This window comes from Solanum dulcamara, chromosome 8, assembly GCF_947179165.1.
Source record: "Solanum dulcamara chromosome 8, daSolDulc1.2, whole genome shotgun sequence".
NCBI classification, from domain to species: domain Eukaryota; kingdom Viridiplantae; phylum Streptophyta; class Magnoliopsida; order Solanales; family Solanaceae; genus Solanum; species Solanum dulcamara.
Genome location: NC_077244.1, coordinates 22,217,090 through 22,238,288, shown reverse-complemented (window position 1 = coordinate 22,238,288; position 21,199 = coordinate 22,217,090). Strand labels below are relative to the sequence as shown.

The following is a 21,199-nucleotide window of genomic DNA, read 5'->3' as shown; positions in this document are numbered from 1 at the left end:
AGATGCACCGCCAATAAGCTAAGTGGCAAGGCCACCCTATAATCCACTTCTTTGACTCATCCCAAGATCTCAAATAGGCCAATGAATCGAGGGCTAAGCTTTCCCTTCTTCTCGAACCGCATCACACCTTTTATGGGCAAAACTCAGAGCCAAACATGATCACCCTCCATGAACTCCAATGGTCGAACTCTCCTATCTACATAACTCTTTTACCTACTCTGGGTTATCAAGAGCCTACCTTGAATCATACGAACCTGTTTCATGGAATCTTGAGCATGTCTATGTCAAAAAAGTCCATCTCAGCTAAATCAAACAAACCAATAGGGGATCGACATTACCTACCATACAATGCCTCGAATGGGTCCATCTGAATGGTAGAATGATAATTATTGTTGTAGGAAAATGTTGATCCCACCTAGCACCAAAATCAATAACTCAGGCTCAAAGCATGTCAACCAATACCTGAATCATCCGCTCGAACTGTCTATCAGTCTGTGGGTGAAAAGATGTACTCATATCAAGTTTAGTACCCAAACAATTTTGTAATGCTCTCCAGAAGTGCGAGGTAAACAATGAACCCTGGTCAGAGATAATAGATACATTCACTCTATAAAGTCGAACAATCTGATTGATGTACAATTGGGCTAGCTTCTCTATTGTATACTTCACCCGAATAGAAATCAAATAGGCAAACTTGGTCAGTCTATCCACAACTACCCTAATAGAATCATAACCACTCACGCTGGAAGGCAAACCCATAAAAAGTTCCATGGTGATCCACTCCCACTCCCACTTCCAAGTAGGAATGAGCATCCTTTGAGTCACACATCTAGGCCGTTGGTGCTCACACTTGACTTGTTAATAGAATAAACACTTGAACACAAACTCTACGATGTCGCTCTAAGAATAACGACAACAATGAGCCTCTTCTAGAATCAATTTGATCAGATCACCCACCTTGGGCACACAAATCCTGCCTTCAATCCTCAAAACACCATATGAATTAAGTATAGCCTACTTGTCTTCACCCCTCAAAACCTTGTATTGAATGAGATATAACTTCCCATACTCAAACTGCCGCTCACAAATTTGCTCAACTAAAGAAGAACGGGCCTCAATGAAAGCAATAAAACCATGGCTCCTCGGAAACTCGCAATAGATGAAGCTGTTGGCTAATCTCTGGACATCCCTCGCAAAGGGCCTGTCATCACTAATCGTGACAAGAATACTTATACTAGGAGTCTTCCTACTCAAAGCATAGGCCACCACATTGTCCTTCCCCGGATAATACAAGATAGTCATGTCATAGTCCTTTAGTAGCTTAAGTCATATGCGCTTTCTTAAGTTTAGATCCCTTTGACTGAAGATATACTGACGATTTTGGTGATTGGTGAATACCTCACAATGCACACCATACAAATAATGATGCCATATCTTCAACATAAACACCACAACTTCTAACTCCATGTTTGGGTAGGGTAGTTCTTCTCATAAGCCTTCAACAGTCTGGAAGCATAGGCAACTACCTTCCCTTTCTACATCAACACACCACCTAAACCAACTCTGGAAGCATCACAATATATAGTGAAGTCCACACCCTCCTCGGGTAAGGTCAAAATAGGAGCAGTAGTCAATAAAGTCTTGAGCTTTTGGAAGCTCTCTTCATATTTATCAGACCAATGGAAATCTACTATCTTCTGAGTCATTCTAGTCAATGGAGCCACAATAGTAGAGACTCCCTGCATGAATTGTCTGTAGTAACCATTTGTCACAATCCAAATCCAGCCCATAGTGGCTCCTACTATAATCCCCAAGTAGGCAAGCCAAACCCAAATAATGCAAAAGTCAAACCTCAATATAAGTAATTAATTACTAACATGAGAATGCAGAAGTAAGAAGAATATGAAAAAAGAAATCGGGCCAAGGTATAGATATGTAAATATAATACAAAATATTCCAAAAGGTCCAAATATGACATAAAATGACAAACTGATGATAGACCAAACCTTGAACCTGATGTCACCTATACACGAGTTGTTAAGTGCAAAAGTTAACAATATATGAATTTACAACGCAGATCTGACTGTCTAAAATACAAAATACAAGTAGATGAAAAAGAGAGAACGTAGTAGGTCTCTAAACTCCAGAGCTCAACACAATCCAAATCTGGCACAACTACGGGTGATCAAGCGCGCGATGGGGGTGGCTCGAACTGGGAGCTACATCAAAGATATAGATGTGCAGTATGAGTACCAAAACATAGGGTAATCAGTAGGCATCATAGGCTGACCGAGCTTAGAAATAATAAACATATAATATGCAACACAATGATATTAATAATAATGAGAGAGAAGCACAAAATTATAGTTACAGGGAAAGAGGGTACGGGAAGAAATATATGGTATCAAGTAACTCCAACCAAGTAGGTAATCATATTAACAATCTCAATCCATAAAATATCGGAGGAATGCATGAATATAAAGTAGTAGATATGGATCAATATCCCCCAAAGGTAGCATAGAAAGCCCAGAATAACCCTCGATTTTATCAATAAAATGGCCGCCCGAAATCATACCTCGAGCTCATCAACATCGAAATAATAACCCGGAATATGTATCAACGGGCCATCCGTAATTCACATCTTAAGCTTATCAACGGTGAGTATAAAAGTGTAGCCCAAAATTAATAAAAAGGCTGCCTGGAATCATACCTCAAGCTTATTAACTATTAATTTCCTTAAATAAGATATCACCGTATTTCCTCAAATTCCTTATATTTATTCATCAACCAAAAATCTTATTCTCTTCTTTTAATATTTATTTTAAAAAGATTTTTTTAAAAAAAACACCGGCGAGGTAAATAAGATAAGTTGCTTGTGAAAAATCATATGCCAATCAATATAGGAAAAATCCTATCAAAGACACCATATTACTAACCTGAGACTCCGATATACCAAAAGCACGACCTCGGGATCAATATTTCAATATTATAAGCAAACATAAGCATAAGCCATGATCACAATGAATGGCCAACCGAAACTAAAAAAGTAAAACAAGTGTTATACAGAGTTCAAATCACCTAGGAGCAAGTTCTAAGTATTCTAAGAGATGTAAACAAGCCAAGCTAGCCTAAGACTAAGGCTCCAACGGCTAAAATCCCGATCTAGATACTAATGATGATCATCGACTCCAAAATGCTCATTAGGATATCAACACCTAAATCACCAACCTAATCACACATTACCACCCAAAATATATCAATTTCAGCAAAACCAAGTCTAACAAGAGAAAACCATAACCTACCTCAAAGCCAAAAAACTGCACAGAAACACTAAACCTGAGCTTTTTCTTTCCGAGCCACCTCCGAACAATGTCACTCTATCAATAATGGAATCACAACATCAATACAGTCGTTATGACATTAAAATTATCGAATTCAGAGATGGGCCAAGATTTAGAGTAAAAAATGGGAATTTATGGGACCCGCTCCATAACTTACGAAATTTACTCCGAGAATAGCCTTAGATGTAAACCCTAGCTTGTGCTCCAAAAGAAAACACAATTCATACAACCAAACTACTACAACACAAATATACACCAAAGTCTTCAACTTAGTATAAGAACCATAAAAAATTTAGGGATAAAGGGCAATTTATCAAAAGAAGACTTTGCTCCTAATTGTGAACACACCAATGAATTCCCCTAAAATATTCACGCAATTTAGCCTTTTGAATTGCCCAAATTGCCAAAAATAGAGAGAAAAATTGAGTTTGAAAGTTTGGGCTTAAATCTAAAAAAGGGACCAAAAATAGGCCTCTAATGTCGCATAAGCGAACCCTCGGTGTTCGCTTAAGCAACCTCCTCAAAGAGATGGTCATCGCTTTAGCGACACCAGGGTGCTTAAGCGACAAGTCACTTTAGCAACCCTGACTTTAGAAAACCCCGGCCCTAGGTGCCTGGTCACTTTAGTGACCTCCTAACCACTTTAACGACAATCAGTTTAGCAACCAAGAGTCACTTTAGCAACCAAGAGTCGCTTTAGTGACGACACCAGATCCTTACTGGTGCAAAAACAAGCCTGGCATGCCAAGTTCTCCGATGGGGTGTTACGGATTTGTTCGGAACCCCGCGTGCGCAAACGACATTTGCTATCCAATTAGAAATAGCATTCTAGACTGAATGGAATTGATGAATTTTCCAACGCATGTCATTTCAATGAAATGTTGACCAAAGTCTAAGTTTTTCAAAGGAAAACACATAACTCGCACAAACGGCTTAAACCTCATTTCTAGCATCTCAAAAACCAAACCAAAGGTCTTTCTAGACCAAACTTGGTGTTCCAAATCCAGCACACTGACGTAATTTTCATCCGAGCGTGTTTACTCAAACTATTGAACGAAGTCAAACTTGGCCAAAATTTTAAAGTTAAAATGTGAAATCACACAAACTCAAAATGAAGATCCAAAACCCAAACCAACCTTCCTCCTAGACCAAAATGACCTTTCGGAGCTGATGGAATCGTCAGAATTTTCATATAATGCCCAAATATCTAGATGTTGACTAAAGTCAACTCTTTCAAGCCTTAAGCCTAAAAAATGGCCAAACTACCTCAAAAATGGCCAAACTACCTCAAAACTCAAACGAACACCTTACGGAGTGTGCTACCCATCCCAACATCTCATAAGAGCTACGAAGAAGCTACGATAAAGGGTAAAATGGTAAAAACATACAAAATCATGAAAATGACCTTGGAGGTCATTACAATATCTACTACCAAAAGGACTTTCATCCTTAAAAGTCAAGGAAGAAAGGTGCCTGGTGGCTCAAAAAGATGAGGATATCGGATCTGCATGTACTGCTCGGTCTTCAAAGTAGCCTTCTCAATCGAATGATGCCTCCACTGACATTTCATCGATGGATATCCTTAGACCTGAACTTTCTAACTTGTCTGTCCAAAATAGTCATAGGCTCCACCTCAAAGGCTAAGGACTCATCAAACGAAATTGAATCCCACTGGAGCACGTGAGACTCATCTAGAATGTAATATTGTAGCATAAAAACATGTTAAACACAGTGAACACTTGATAGTGCTAGGATCAAGGCCAACTCATAAGCTACCTCCCCTACCCATCTCAAGATCTTAAAAGGGTCAATAAACTCGGCGCTTAGCTTACCCCTCTTCCCAAATCTTATCATGTCCTTCATGGATGACACTCGCAGGAATACTCAATCTCCAACCACATACTCTAAGGGTCGAACCCTCTGATCAAGTTTACTTTAGGCTGTATGGAGTCTCTCCTAGATCATACGAACCCTGTTCATCGAATTACTTAGTAAATCAGTGCCCCAAGGCCTAACCTCAAAATCATCAAACAAGCCCACTGGGGAATAACACCTCCTATCATACAATGCCTCAAAAGGTGCAATCTCGATGCTCGAATGGTAGATATTATTATATGCGAACTCTGCCAAAGCCAAGGACTTATCCCACTGACCCCAAAATCAATAACACAGGCCCGTAGAATGTCTTTCAAGACATGAATAGTCATCTCTGACTGACTATTAATCTAAGGGTGGAAAGATGTGCTGATCTTGACTCGAGTACCAAAATCCATCTATATAGACCTCTAGAAATGCGAAACTGAGTACCACAATATGAAATGATATATACTGGCACCCCATGCAATTGGACCACCTCTTAGATGTAAATTTGAGCCAACCTCTATGAAGTATAGGTAGTCTGAACCGATAAAAAGTAAGTAGACTTGGTCAATCAATCTACGATGACCTAGATAGAATCAAAACCTCGAGAGGTATGTGGTAAACCCACTACAAAGTCCATAGATATCCACTCCCACTTCCACTCTAGGATGGGCAGCTACTGGGTCAAACCACCTGGCCTCTAATGCTCAAAATTAACTTGCTGACAGTTCAAGCACCTAGCCACAAAAGCTGTAACGTCTTGCTTCATCCTATACCACTAATAATGTTACCATAGGTCATGATACATCTTTGCCGCATCGGGATAAATGGAATATCTGGAACAATAGGCTCTTAAAGGATTATCCTGACTAGATCCCTAACTTTAGAAGTACAATTACGACCCTCTATCCTCAAAATGCCCTCCGAATCTAAGATCACCTTCTTAGCCTCACCAATGAGTACCTTATCACGAATCACCCTCAACTGTGAGTCCTCAAGCTATTATGCTCGAATTTTCTCCATCAAGGAAGACCTAGACTCTACACAAGAAAGTACCCTGCCAGACTTGGAAATATCAAGACTAACCATCTAGTTAGCTAAGGACTGAATTTCCAAAGCTAAAGGCCGCTCCTTAACTTATAAGAATGTCAAACTCCCCATATTCATGGCCTTCCAGCTTAAAGTATCTACTATATTTGCATTGCTCGGGTGATATAGATTAGTGACATCATAGTCCTTCAGTAACTTCAACCACCTACGCTATCTCAAATTAAGGTCTTTCTGTCTGAATATATACTGAACACTATGATGGTCAATGTAGATCTCATAATGGACTCCATACAAGTAATTCCTTCAAATCTTCAATGCGAAGACTACCACTGCGAACTCTAAATTATATTTCAGGTGATTTCGTTCATGTACCTTCAGCTGCTTAGAAGCATATACAATAGCTCTACCTTACATCATCAGAATGCAACCCAAGATAACATATGATGCATCATAATACACTGTATATCCCTGGTCCTCAATAAAAAGAGTAAGAATCCAAAATAAAGTCAACAAGGCTTTGAACTTCAGAAAGTTCATCTCACACTCGTCAGAGCACTGGAAAGAAATATCTTTCTGAGTCAATTTGGTGAAAGGTGTTATAATAGAAGATAACCCCTCCATAAACCGTCTTTAATACCCTGCCAACATAATAAAACTATGAACCTCGATAGGAGAAGTGGGCCTAGCCTATTCACGAACTGCCGCTATATTTACCATATCTATCGTAATCCCATCTTTGGACACCACGTGCCCTAGGAATGCCACAGACTCAAGCCAAAATTTGCACTTATGAAAAAAATTTCATACAACTCCTGATCCCACAAGGTCTGAAGTAATATTCTCAAGTGTTGCTCATCCTGCTCTCTGCTCCCGGAGTAGACTAGAATATCATTAATGAATACAATGACAAAGAAGTTCAAGTAGTGCTTGAACACACGGTTCATCAAATCCATGAATGTTGCAGGGGCATTAGTGAACCCAAAAAACATGACTAAGAACTAATAGTGCTCGTATCGAGTCCTAAAAGTAGTCTTAAGGATATCTGACTCACTAATCCTCAACTGGTGATACCCTCATCTCAAGTCTATCTTAGAAAACACTGTTGCACTCTAGAGATGGTCAAATAAGTCATCAATACATGGCATTGGGTACCTATTCTTGATGGTCACCTTATTCAACTGCCTATAATTAATACACATACGTAAGGTACCATCCTTGTTTTTCATAAACAGAATAGGAGCACCCTAGGGAGACACACAAGGCATGATAAACCCCTTACTAAGGAGGTCCTAGAGTTGTACCTTAAGCTCCCTCAACTTAACTAGAGCCATCCGATATGGTGGAATAGAGAATAGTTGTGTACTTAGCTCAACATCAATACCAAAATCAATATCATGCTCAAGAGAAAGACTAGGTAGATTGGTGGGAAAGAAATCATGGAACTCTTGAACCACCATAACAGAATCAATAGAAAGAGTGTCAGCACTAGTATCACAGACATAAAAGAGATAGGCTAGACACCCCATTCATACTAACTGCTAAGCCCTGAGGAAGGATATCACACCAACCGATACATGACTAACTATATTTGCCCACACAAATGGAGGAATATCAGACATACACAAGGTAATGATATTTGAGAAGCAATCCAAAACTGCATGATGAGTAGACTACCAATCCATGCCTAGAATAATGTTAAAGTCTACCACATCTAGCATAATAAAGTCTGCTCTAGTATCATATCCCATAATAGTCACCACACAGGATCGATACACTTGATCCATTACTAAAGAGTCATATACGGGGATAGCCACATATATAGACACAAGTAATGGCTCGCATAAAACATCCCATTGAGTAGCATAATGAGCAGACACATATAAGTAAGTAGACATCAGATCAAATAAAGTATAGGCAGAGTGATGAGAGATGGAGATCATGCCTATGATGATAACATCTAATTGTTTTGCCTCTAGCATACTCGAAAAGGAATATATATGACTGCATCCACCTCTACCACCTGTTTGTCCCACCTGAGGACCAACCCTACCTGAGAATTACCTCAGCTACCTTTCACACTCTCTCTAGGTAGTTGAATTGGGGATTGCGGCCCTGAACCTGCTGACCCTGCTGAATTTAGCGTCTGCGATGGCTAATAGTAGGACACTTTCTGGCAAATTGACCTACCACACCATACTCATAGCATAGCCCCTTAATAAACCTTCTTATGAAGCCTCAGCTTAACCTAAATGGCCATCATAACCTGAATACAAGGAAGTCTGGCCCCAAGAAGACTGACCTAAAGTCTGGCCGCTCTGACCACTTACATCTGCTAGTCCACCATCGATCAGCTAAGACTGCCTAAATTGGTATACTAAGTAGATACTTCTATGGATGGCCTCTTCCAAAAGAACCCCTACCATATGACTGACGTATACTAAAACTGCTCTAGAGGTGAGGCCTTTTGTTACTGTCTCCGTAGGCGTCATAATGTATAGCCTCAATAGTGTGGATATGATCTACTATCTACAAGAACGAACAACCCAATGAAACCATCTTCTCTGTATCCAACCTCAATGGAATAGATAATCCTATGACAAACAGGCGCATCTGCTCCTTCATTGTCAATATAATTATCGTAGTATGCCTAGATATATCATGAAGCCTCTCTTATACTCTATGACCATCATCTATCCCTTTACTAATGTTTTAAACCTCTCTCTCAAACTATGGGGTACATACTTCTCCAAGAAAGCCTCAGAGAATTGAGTCCCTTATATCAAAGGTAAGCCCGCAGGTCTGCAGTTAAGATAGGATCTCCCCCACTGCTTTGCTGGTCCATCTAACTAGAAAGAAATATAATCAATCCCGTGGGACTCCACCAACCTGAGTTTATGCAACCTCTCCAAGCAACTAACCAAAAACTTATAGGCATCTTCGCCTGCGACACCCGATAACCTAGGAGGGGCCAATCTGATAAACCTACCTAATATCTTTTTCTCTTCTATAGTTATAATATGTCTAGCAACCATATGCTAAACAATTATAGGTACAGGTTGAACCAACGGATTGGCAGCTGTAGTAGTAGGCTATAGAACTAGGATCGAATCATATTATTCCCCTACCTGCCTTGAAGTCTGAGCCTCCTCTTGTACCTAAGGTCCAGCTAAAGTTCTAGGTAGTATCCCTGCTTGGTACATACCCTCTATGAAGTGGAGGATCTAGGCTAAAGTATCCTATAATACTAGCATGGCACGAATCCGAGCAGAGGTTGGGCTGGATCCTTCTCCATTGGCTGATGTGAGAACTACTCAAACTCTATATCTAGCTCTAGCATTGGTGTTGTGTCCTGAGCTCTGCCTTGGCTTTTTTGTTGACCTCATTCCCTATCTCGAGCTGGGCTTTATTTATAGGCGTAGGGGGTCCTCGTCTACCATGAGTAGATCTCTTCCTCGCCATATGAGAAAGAGTGAAACAAATAGGATTTAGAAGTGTTCATAATCATTAGCACGTGATCAAAAAACAAGAATTGTGAATTAATTCCTAACAAAGTCCTATAATATCCCAAAGTTGGATACGGATGTCATCGTACCGATCTATGGGACTCTACTAGACACTTGCTCCTGTAATAGTGAGAAAGTGAACCCTAAGATATGATACCACTTTTTCATGACCCAAATCTGGCCCATGATGGCGCCTACTATAACTCCCAAGTAGGCAAGCCAAACTCAACTATTGCAGATATCAAACTTGTTATTGATCAAGAAGGAAATCCAAAAAAAGCTCAAATTTTTGGTGCAATCGCCCGAGAATGTTTCTAATTCTTAAATAAGGTTGAATAAAAATTTGATTCACCATTTGATATAATTGCTATGCTTAGTGTGTGACTCGTTGGTTTTTTTGAAGGTCCAAGATTGTAACTTTAACCTATCCTGGTTTTCCTCATTTATTATGGAAAATTAATCCGAGTTCTTATCCAAAGGTAATGATATCTTATATTTCTTGCACATCATATATAGGAGAAAGATTTCTTGTCCTATTTGTCCTATGTTTGTGATACAACTAAGGAATTATCTTTTTTGGAGATCATGCGAGTAGCGAGAAAGTTTATGGATATATTTCCTATAGACTTTTTGGGTGTTCCTTTGGACTGTGATATTGATTTTGTGATTTATTTGGAGCCAGACACTAAGCCTATTTCAATTCCTCATTATCGGATGGCTATGGCCGAGTTGTAGTAAATGAAGGAATAATTGAAAGATCTACTGGGTTAATTTGGCCTAGTGTTTTACCATAGGGCGCGCCTGTATTGTTTATGAAGAAAAAGTATAGTACTATATGTATTGACTATGGATAATTGAACAAAGTCATAATAAAGAACAAATATCATCATCCTTGCATTGATGATTTATCTAATCAACTTTAGGTTATATTGATGTTTTTTAAGATTGACTTGAGGTTGGGTTACCACCAGTTGAGAGTTTGGGAATATGATATCCTAAAGACCACCTTCAGGACTTGTTATGGGCACCACAAGTTTGTGGCCATGTCTTTTGGGCAGACTAATGCCTAGACTATTTTTATAAAATTGATAAACTGGGTATTTCAGCCTTATCTAGACCCCTTTTGTGATTATATTCATCGATGATATCTTGGTTTACTCCAAGAATGAAGCTGACCATGTTAAGCACTTGAGAGTTGTGCTTCAGAGATTTGTGCCCACCAGTTTGATGATAACAAGTTGAGAATGATCTGAGATAGTGTTGAAAGGTGAGGTTAAGTCGGCTTTTATTAATCCCCAGAAAGTTATGAGGATTATTGGTCGTATTTGTATGCTTAAGGTGGGTGATTGGGTGCTTATTATATTAGAAGAGGCTCATTATTCGAAGTATTCTATCCATTCGAGAGCGGCAAAGAATGTTTAATGACTTGAAATAACACTATTAGTCGTGTAGTATGAAGAGAGATATTATGGACTTTATGGCTAAGTGTTTGAATTACCAATATGTCAACTATAAGCATTAGAAATTGGGTGGTCCTATGCAAAGGATGCCCATTCCTAAGTGGGAGTGGGAGTGCATTACTATGGACTTCATCATATGATTACCCTTGACTTTGGGTAAGTATGATTTTGTGTGGGTGATTGTGTATCAGTTGACCAAATCGGCTCATGTTCATGGAGCAGTTAGCTAGGATCTACATTCGTGAGATGTTTCAGTTGTATGGAGTGCCCATTTCTATTTCGTCTAATAGAGGTGCGTGATTTACCTCTTATTTTTGGAGTTTTATGCAGGAGAAGGTGAGTACCAAACTTGAGTTGAGTACCGCTTTTCATCCTCAGACCGACGGTAGGTCTGAGTGGACTATTTAGGTGCTTGTGGACCTGCTCCAAAATTAAGTCATGGACTTTAGTGGTCATTGGAACTAATCCTTACCTTATGCAGAGTTTTCTTATAACAACAATTATTATTCTACCATTCAGATGGAACCATTTGAGGCTTTATATGGGAATAGGTATGGATCTCTTGTGGACTAGTTTGATTCTTTTAGGAATTGGCCTTATGGTACCAATTTGTTGAGAGATGCCGTGGATAGGGTAGAGTTGATTCAGCAGCACCTTGTGACTGCCCAAAGTAGGCAGGAGAGTTATGTATATAGGCTTGTTCGTGATGCGTCATTTGTTATTTATGAGCGAGTGTTGCTTAAAGTGTCACCCATTAAGGGTGTTATAAGGTTTAGGAAGAAAGAAAAGCTCAGTCCAAGGTTTAATGACCCTTTTGAGGTTTTGGAGAAGTATGGGGAGGTAGCCTATAGATTGGTTTTGCCTTTGAATCCTTCAGTTGTTTATCTTGTGTTCTATGCATCGATGCTTAAGCGATACCGACATGATGATTTTTGGGATATTTGGTGGGACTCTATAGTTTTGTATCAGGACTTGTTAGTTGAGGATAAGCCTGTTGCTATCTTGGATAGTCATACTAGATATTTGAGATCAAAGCATATCGATTCAGTGAAGGTGTAGTGGAGGCATCGGCCTATTGAGGAGGATACTTGGGAGGTGGAGTCCGACATACGTCGTAGATACCCAAAGCTTTTTGAGACTCCAGGTACTCTTCTTTATCTTATGTTCAAGGACGAATATTATTTTTAGTGGTGGATGATGTAATGCCTTGAAAGTCATTTTCAGAAATTCTTAAGAAATTACTATTTTAACCCTCTTGTTAGTTTCTTCGGGTGTTAAATGATCAGTTTGTGTGGTTGGTTTTGGTAAATTCTTAAAAGATTTTGAATTGTTCGAGTTTTTGAGTTTCAAAGATTTAAGTTGCTTAAAAGTGGGTTTTGATACAAACTAGAACTACAGGGCTCGAAATAGAATTTCGTTAGTTCCATCAGTTCCAAAATGAGAAAATTGGTCTAGGAGTGTCTTCATTTTTGAATTCGGAGTTGTTTCATGAAATTGAGGTCATAAGTTGGAAAGTTTGGTTTTAAATGAGTTAAGTTTGATTTTGATCAAGAATTCAAGTTTGGGGACTCGAATTGAATTTTTGATGATTTTATTGGTTTCAATGGGTGATTTTAGGTAGCGGCTTCTTTATAAACTCTGGAGTTCCCGAGCTCATTTTGGTCTTTTGAGCTTTAGAGTTAGTTTAGTTGCGACTTATCAAGTATCTAGTCAAGGAGACCTTAAATTCAAATTTTGATGGTTCCATTGAGTCCAAAATATTGAATTTAATATGTGAGCATATATGGTTTGTTTGTATAGGATCCCAAATGACTCTCGAGGGTCTAATCAGAGATGTAGAGTGTAAGAAATTTCTAGTTCTGGTGCAGGAATATTAACCCTTCACGTTCGCGACCTTGATTTCCGCATTTGCGATTGTCCATCTCTTTGAGCTCCACGATCGAGGCTGTCACGACCCAACCCCATGGGCCATGACTGGGGTCTGACCTGGGCCCCCGTATACATAGCTAGCAAATATAATGATCAATATAAGAACAATACATAAGAACCCAGTGGGTCATAGAATTTTCATGCCTGTTGCCTTTTTCATTTGCATCTTATCATGAAAGGAATGCCAGCAGACAAGGCTGCCATAGTATCTTAATATTTACAATACATCATATAGACATAACTAAACAGAACTTACACGTATAACCCACACATATGTCTACATACCTCTAAGAACATTAATAGTAACATATGGTGGGACAAGGCCCCCGTCGTACCCCTGAATAAACAAATATATACATAGCAGGTTTGGTACTACAACTCGGCTTCGAATCAATGGAGCTTTTTCCAAACTAGTTGAGTGGAATCCTAAGCTGGCGGACTCCCAAAACCTATATCTGTACCTGCAGACATGAAATGCAGCCCCCCAAAAAATAGGGTCAGTACAACATATGTACTGAATATATAAGCATAATATAACTGAGATAACAACTGCAACAGGGATGCAGGAAATCAAGTATAACATTTAGTAGGGTACTGTACCAACACCTCATAAAATAAATTCCTACCTACCAGTATCACGTACTGTATCTGGCCCGCTCGGGGACTCGGTATTATAAATACATCATTTATCATGATAGGCATACGCATATTGTTAGCACTGTGGAACGTACAGCCCGATCCATATATATCAAGTTAGTGCCGAGGAGCATTTGGCCCAATCCATATATATAATAGGTTAGTACCGAGGAACGTACGACCCGATCCCTATATATAACTCATTAGTGATGAGGGACGTACGGCCCGATCCCTATATATATCACACGTTAGTGCCGAGGAACGTTCGGCCCGATCCCTATATAATATAACAATGCATATATGTGCACATAAAACATGGTAGCATAACAAACATTTCCCGAATATCATCATAAGGTGTGTAAAAGAGTCTCTAGGTATAGGAGCTTACACCTCCAATCATTATTCAACATATACAAGGGTCAAGGGTCATAGTTCAACTACTTCAAGGCCCTTATCATTTAAAAGTGAGTCTAAGTCATGGGTCACATCCAGAACCTATAAAGTAAGTCTATGTCTCTAACTCATATCATATATCATTTCGCTTACATTAAGTTATTTCAAGAAAAGGAAGAGATAGGCTTTACGTGTATTACTTTTTATCACGTAGAAGGCTTACAAGACCATAACCAACCATCGCAGGAGTTCTAACATCAAGAAATGACTAAGATTAATGAGTCATGCTCGGGGTTCTAAGAATGGAACTACCTCCACACCACAAATACCAACCACTTATGGCTAAGACATGACACAAGAAAAGAAGAGTTAAGCTTTACATACACTACTTTTCAGCATATAGAAGACTTGAAGGATGAGAGCTTAACTACTTTAAGAGTCTGAACATTCAGAAGTGAGCACGAATTATGAATCATGAATCATGCTCAGAGCTCATGAATAGAGTTACCCCATTCTTCATACACATATCATTTGTCACTTAAATCTAAGACATGCCCAAAAGAAAGAAAATATAGGCTTTACATACCTCTTACGGATTAATCTTTATCGTGTTTGCCTCGTCGTCCTCTGAACCTATTTAATACGAAAGCAATATGAATATCAACAACCCTAGACTTTTTAGCGTTTTAAGTTATACATGAGTATTCATAGAACTCATTTCCTAGCTCGCTTCCTCGACTAGTTCTTTAGTTAGGTAAAAAGTTAATGAAAATCGAGCAGCACCTTCCCTATAACATGTCCTATCCGAATTTCCAATTACATCCCTAAGCAATACAGACAACCAACAACAACAACCTGCAACATATATACAAGCAATTCACTTCAACATTACATAATACAAACTCCAAGCGACTCGCTCAAAGTTACGATATCAAAATAGTATTTTTAATTTCTAATTCGTAAAACCTTTAACAGTATGAAGCGGAGGGTCGTGTGTCTTCAACCAGCATCTTGCCCACCTATTTTAGAACTCTTTTAGGCCCCGAAACACATCACCACGCACCTGTAGCCACACACCACAAGTACAACACCTTGCTTTGACTACAATTTAACTATAGCAACTCCAATTTGGTTTGTTTCGAACGTCAAGCATATTTATGGAATTTACCTATTTGCAGCAACTTACACAATGTATAATACACTTCATAACCACACCATAAACTCCAAATTGAAAGGAAAACCCTTACCTTAACCTAAACTCATCAAACTCGCCAAAATTATCAAAATGTGAATTCTGGACCGCCTACTGTCTTGTATTGTCACTTAGTTTCGAAGGGGTAATTGAGAGAAACAGGATTTGTGTCGTTAATGAAAGTTATAGACATGTGTCTTAGAGTTGCATACAATTTCAAATCACCCCTACAACAATTATGTACAAAACGATATGCCCAAAATACCAACAGCAGTCCTTGTAGAATTTCTAAAATGAAATCTTGGCTCACAGGATAGCTCATCGGCCTCAATTACGCTTGAAATAATATCATCATTTGAACCATTATGATGCAATACAATAGGCACTATCGTCTTAATAAAAGATTTCCATTCCATCTTTTGAGAGTCTCTACCCATACTCGCATATAATCACCACCAGCAACAACAAATTCAGTTATTGCCATTATAAACTACACTAATAGATAATAAAGTTAGATATCAGTCTTTAACGATTGAGGAATAGTAAAAAATCAGTAAGAAATGGGAACGAACAAGATCAGGTTAAATCGAGCTCCTAAAATGGAGAAAATGTATTTTTAATGATTCTAAACTACTAAAATTTATCTCCTAACCAATTATGGAGTGATTTTGGAGGACTTCTCAAGCTTCTAAAAATGGAGGAAAAGACATTTTTTTGAAGATTCTTGAAGAAAATGGGTCAAAATGAAAGCAATGAGTAAGATAATGATGATTTCACTTGTGATAAAGAAAATTTATCCGGAAAAGTCGCCATAATCAACAAAATCAATTGCAAAATAGGAGCCTTGTTTGGATTTCTTCTTGAAATTTTTTACACTTTTTAGAATTGTTTTTTAATGTATAAGAATTAATAAATTCCATATTTGTTGGATGAATGAGGGGAGTGGGAAGGGGGGAGGGGAAGTATATTATTAAAGACTTGAGTGTTGGTCTTGCACATTTTTGAAGTTAAATAGATGATTTCATAAATGGTGTCTATACACCTAATTTTTCAAGACTTGTGTCTAAATGTTACATTTAGTTTTCAAAGTGTCTATTTTGCCAACTCTTTCCGGAAACAATAGATGACTTTTTAACTAAAGCCCAAATTGATAAATGCGAAACTTATTTGGGACTTGGAAGAAATTTTGGCAGAAAAAGAGTGAGAAGACTGTTCCATGGGGTTGATGAGTTCTAATGATTGAAATGTTTCAATGGAATAAAGCTGGAAGAAGAAATTTTACTAGGTCTTGTGGAAAATGATGTGAAACCATGAAAGCAACTTAGAATATTGGTTTGTTCTCATTGGTGTAGATATTCACGTAGGTCGTTTCGTTAGTTTTCTAACGATGTCAAACAAAAAGATGAAAGTTGCTAATTATTAAATACTTCAAGGATGTATTTTGTTAACTATGGTAGTTTAAAGATGTAGCTCAAGTTTTGAGTGTAGTTTGGAGATGTTTTTGGCAAAAATGTCTACATGTTTCTTACAAACAACATGACTTTTTATTATTTTATAAAAAATTGTGGCTGAGCAGATTGGAACCCAATATGTTCTTTATTGTAAAATTTCGAACAAACCAAGAAATCAAATATATCAATTGCCAAAATTGATGATAAATCTTTTTATAGTTGTTCGAATAGGCTTTCAAAATGAAATTATTTTGAAATTTCTTTTTTTCCCCAAAAAATGTTTAAAAATAAAAATACCTTTGATGAGAACCTGTTTGTGTTTGACCAAAAAATTTTAAAAACACTTTTGAACCACAATTAATATTTAGCCAAATTTTTTAAAATGTTTCTCAATTTCTGTTGAAAATGATTCTTAATTTTTATCAACCATGTCCACTTTTTGTTCAAGTTCTTGGTAATAAAAACTGTACTTTTTTAAGGAATATATATATTTTTTAGATTCTGAAAAATAATTTTTTCTATTCATCAAAAATACTTATTGTCCTAAAAATTTTGTTTAATACTACCTCATTATTTTTTTAAAAAAATACTTTTAGGGCCAAACGGGCTATTAGAGTTCCCTATGTAAATATTAAAATCATGCTATTTCTCATAAAATGTGGCAATCAGAACCTCAAAATCTTGGATCCGCCTCTAATTGCTATGTTGGTCGAAAGTAAAGTTATTGTTATAAAGTGGTTATTTAGGTGCTTATTTTGTATACTTAGGTTATTTTGCCCATTTTTGAATCAAGCATCATATGTTCATGCTTATTATGTCCATTTATTCATGAGTATGCATATTTTTAGCATACTTAGTACATTTCATGTACTAACACATAATTTTGCATATATTTTCTAATAATATAGGTCACGACGTTCTTGCACTTCCATGTGGCTAGTTGGTGATCTACCTTTACTTAGCTATTTTGGTGATTCCTCATGTTTCAAGGGCAAATCTATCATGTTATTTCTTTATGTTTAAGATTTATGTACTTTATTTTATTTGGTGAGTTAGGGCTTGCTTATGTCTCATCTAAAATTTAGTAAACGCATGTTTATAATATAAAAGTATGTTTAAGTCATTTGGATCTTATGTTTGAATTCTCCTATATTCGAGATTTTTTGTGTTGAGACTATCTTTTGCTTGCAAAGTTTACTCTAGATTTACATTACGTTTTATCATGCTATGTATGCTAAGAGTATTTGTTGGAATGCTTCAAGAATCTAATCGATGTGTCATGTCTAGGGCCTAGCTTGGATCGTGACAAACTTGATATCAAAGCACATGGTATAAAGTGTACTAGGGGTGTCTGACATACCACGTCAAGTAGTGTCTTATTCACGGGTGTGAAGTTCGCCACATCTATGAATAAAGGCTGTGAGGCATTTAGAAAACTTCACTTCTTTCATAATTCTTATATGGTTCGATAGAGTTAAACTCTGAGGGTTTTTTTCTAACTTTACTTCTTTACGATTATAGAATCATGCCTCCACGAAGAGCTCATGTAACAAAGAATATTGGAGAGGAGAAACAAGCTCCAAATGACCCCTTAACCGAGAAAGTCTCTCATCCACAATTTTGAGCAGCTTTTTAATTGCTTGCCCAAGATATGGAGGCACAAGCCAATTGTAAAGTGGTTTCTCCAATGAACTCAATTGTGAGTATGGGGTCTAGTAGAGTTTTTGACTTCAGTCATATGAATCCTCCAAGGTTCCATGATTCAAAGGTGTATGAAGATGTACAAGAGTTCATCGAGGGTATTTACAAAATTGTGGGCATCATATAAGTTAGCCCGGTTGAGAAGGTGGACTTAGCCATTTACCAATTGAAAGGTGTGGCTTAAATTTGGTATGAGCAATAGAAACGTGAAAGGGCTAGAGATATGGGTCTGGTATTGCAGAGTTCATAGACGCCTTTCTTGACTGTTTCTTCCCTCTTGAACTAAGGGAGATCAAGATTCAAGTTTTCATCAATCTCAAGTAAGGTAACATGAGCCTCAGAGATTATGCTCTAAAGTTCTCTCAATTGTCAAAATATGCTCCATTCATTGTTGTCGACTCTAGAGCTCGTATGAGCAAGTTTGTTTTGGATGTATCAGATTTGGTGGTCAAATAATGTAGGACTATCGTGTTGATCAAAGAAATGGACATATTGATGTTGATGACACATGCTGAGAAAATTGAGAAAGAGATTCAAAGAGGACAAGGACCGATTTCAGTGACTTTTTGCACTCAAAGTCCACAAATCATCGCCATCAATAATTTCACCAAAGGTTCTCTAGTAAGAATTCTTCTAACACTCTGGCTCAAAATTTCAACAAGGATAGGTGTCTAATCATATGTCCGAAGAAGGATCTCCAAGTGGTCAAACTATCCCACATGTAAGTAGTGTAGGAAGAGCCATTGATGAGAGTGCTTGGCTAGTTCGGATGCATGCTTTGGGTGTAGCAAGATGGGTCACCAAGTAAAATATAGTCCTTCAGTTGCTACGAGAGGTGGAGGTAGTCGTTCTCAAACTCGGACTACAACTTTTGGTTGTCTGACTCAACATGGTACTACTTCAGGTTCTGGTGGTGTTCATCTCTAAAATAGATTTTATGCTCTCTAGGCTCCACATGATGTAGAGAATTCTCCTGATGTATTTATTGGTATATTACGAGTCTTTGAGTTTTATGTTTATGCATTGTTAGATCCAGTTGCTACTCTAATTTTTTTTACTCCTTATCTTGTAATGAAATTTGATGTTAGTCCCGAGATCTTATTAGATCCTTTTTGGTCTATATTCTTATTGGTGATTCAATTTTGGATAAGACTCTATAGAAATTATTCATTCTCAGTTTTTCATAAAATCACCTTAGTTGATCTTGTAGAGCTCGAATAACCAATTTTGATGTTATTCTCAATATGGATTGGTGTCATGCAAGTTATGCTTCTATTGATTGTAGAACCTGTGTGGTTAAGTTTCATCTTTTAAATGTTCAGTCCTAGAATAAAAGAGTAGTAATTTTGTGTTTAAGGCTTATTCATCTCGTGCTTTAAAATGGAGAAAATAGTTTCCAAGGATTGCATCTACCATCTTGTATGGGTTTGGAATACAAATTCTAAAGCTCCTACTCTTTAGTCAGTTTTAGTTGTTAATGAGTTTCCAGAAGTGTTTCTAAATGATCTTCTACGTATCCCTCCCAGTCTATCTCTATTCCTCCTTATAGAATAGCTCTATTATAACTTAAGGATTGAAATTTACACTGAGTATCTCTCCATGGGGTGCTTTGATTGTTTTTGTTAGGAAGAAGGTTGGTTTATTTTGCATGTGTATCGACTATCAGCAGTGCACAAGATCAAAATCAAGAATAAGTATCCCATCCCAAGGATTGATAACTTATTATATCAACTTCAAGAAGGAAGTTATTTCTCAAAGATTGATATTTGATCAGGTTATCATCAACTTCGTGCAAGGGAATATGACATTCCAAATACAGCTTTTAGAACTTGGTAGGTTCACTTTGAATTTTTGTTATTTCTTTTAGATTAATAAATGCTATTGCAGATTTTATGGATCTAATGAATAGGGTATTCAATTAATATTTGGATATGTTTGTTATCGTGTTCATTGATGATATCTTGATCTATTCTCGGAGCAAAAATGAGCATGCCAATCATTTGAGAATTATTTTGCAAATTCTCAAGGATCATTAATTATTTGCTAAGTTTAGAAAGTATGAGTTTGTATGAGGTTGGTTGCTTTCCTTGGCAACATTATTTCCAGTAATGGGATTATGGTTGATCCTAAGAAGACTGAGGCAGTTAAGAATTGACCTAGACCTTTGTTTTCTTTCAATATTTGGTATTTCTTGTGCTTAGTCGGTTATTATAGAAGGTTCATGGAAGGATTATCTTATATTACATTGCTCATGACTACTTTGACCCAAAAGAAGGTTAAATTTTATTAGTCCGAGTCATATGAGAAAAGCTTCTAAGAGTTAAAGGATTGACTTATTTCTGATTCGTTATTGACTTTACCGGAAGGGTCCTATAGTTTTGTGGTATATTGTGATGCTTCAAAAATTGGGCTTGGTTAGGTTTTTATGAAAAATATTAAGGTTATAGACTATGCTTCTAGAAAACTTAAGTTGCATAAAAAGAACTATTCGACTCATGAGTTGGAACTAGCAGTGGCTGTGTTTTCTTTAAAGATATAGCAGCACTATCTCTATGGTTTCCATGTTGATATATTCACCAACCATAAGAGTTTGAAATATGTGTTTAATAAAAGGATGTAAACCTTCGATAAAGGAAATTGCTTGAGTTATTGAAAGATTATGACATGAGTGTATCATACCATC

At 37.4% G+C, this 21,199-nt stretch overlaps 1 protein-coding gene across 1 annotated transcript; it reads left to right on the top strand.

Annotated features, from left to right (window-relative positions):
* The first annotated feature begins 2,196 nt into the window (after nt 1-2,196).
* Nucleotides 2,197-12,273, top strand: LOC129899845 (uncharacterized). The gene is made up of 2 exons (XM_055974854.1): nt 2,197-2,264; nt 11,802-12,273. The coding sequence occupies exons 1-2, from the start codon at nt 2,197-2,199 to the stop codon at nt 12,271-12,273; spliced, it is 540 nt and encodes a 179-aa protein (XP_055830829.1).
* Nucleotides 12,274-21,199: the final 8,926 nt, after the last annotated feature.

What these genes read in the sequence shown, in the direction of transcription:
- LOC129899845 (XM_055974854.1), top strand. Translation starts at nt 2,197, where the DNA reads ATGGGGGTGGCTCGAACTGGGAGCTACATCAAAGATATAGATGTGCAG. An exon ending in TATGAGTACCAAAACATAGG is followed by an intron (nt 2,265 to 11,801) that starts GTAATCAGTAGG and finishes TGATTCTTTTAG; the next exon opens with GAATTGGCCTTATGGTACCA.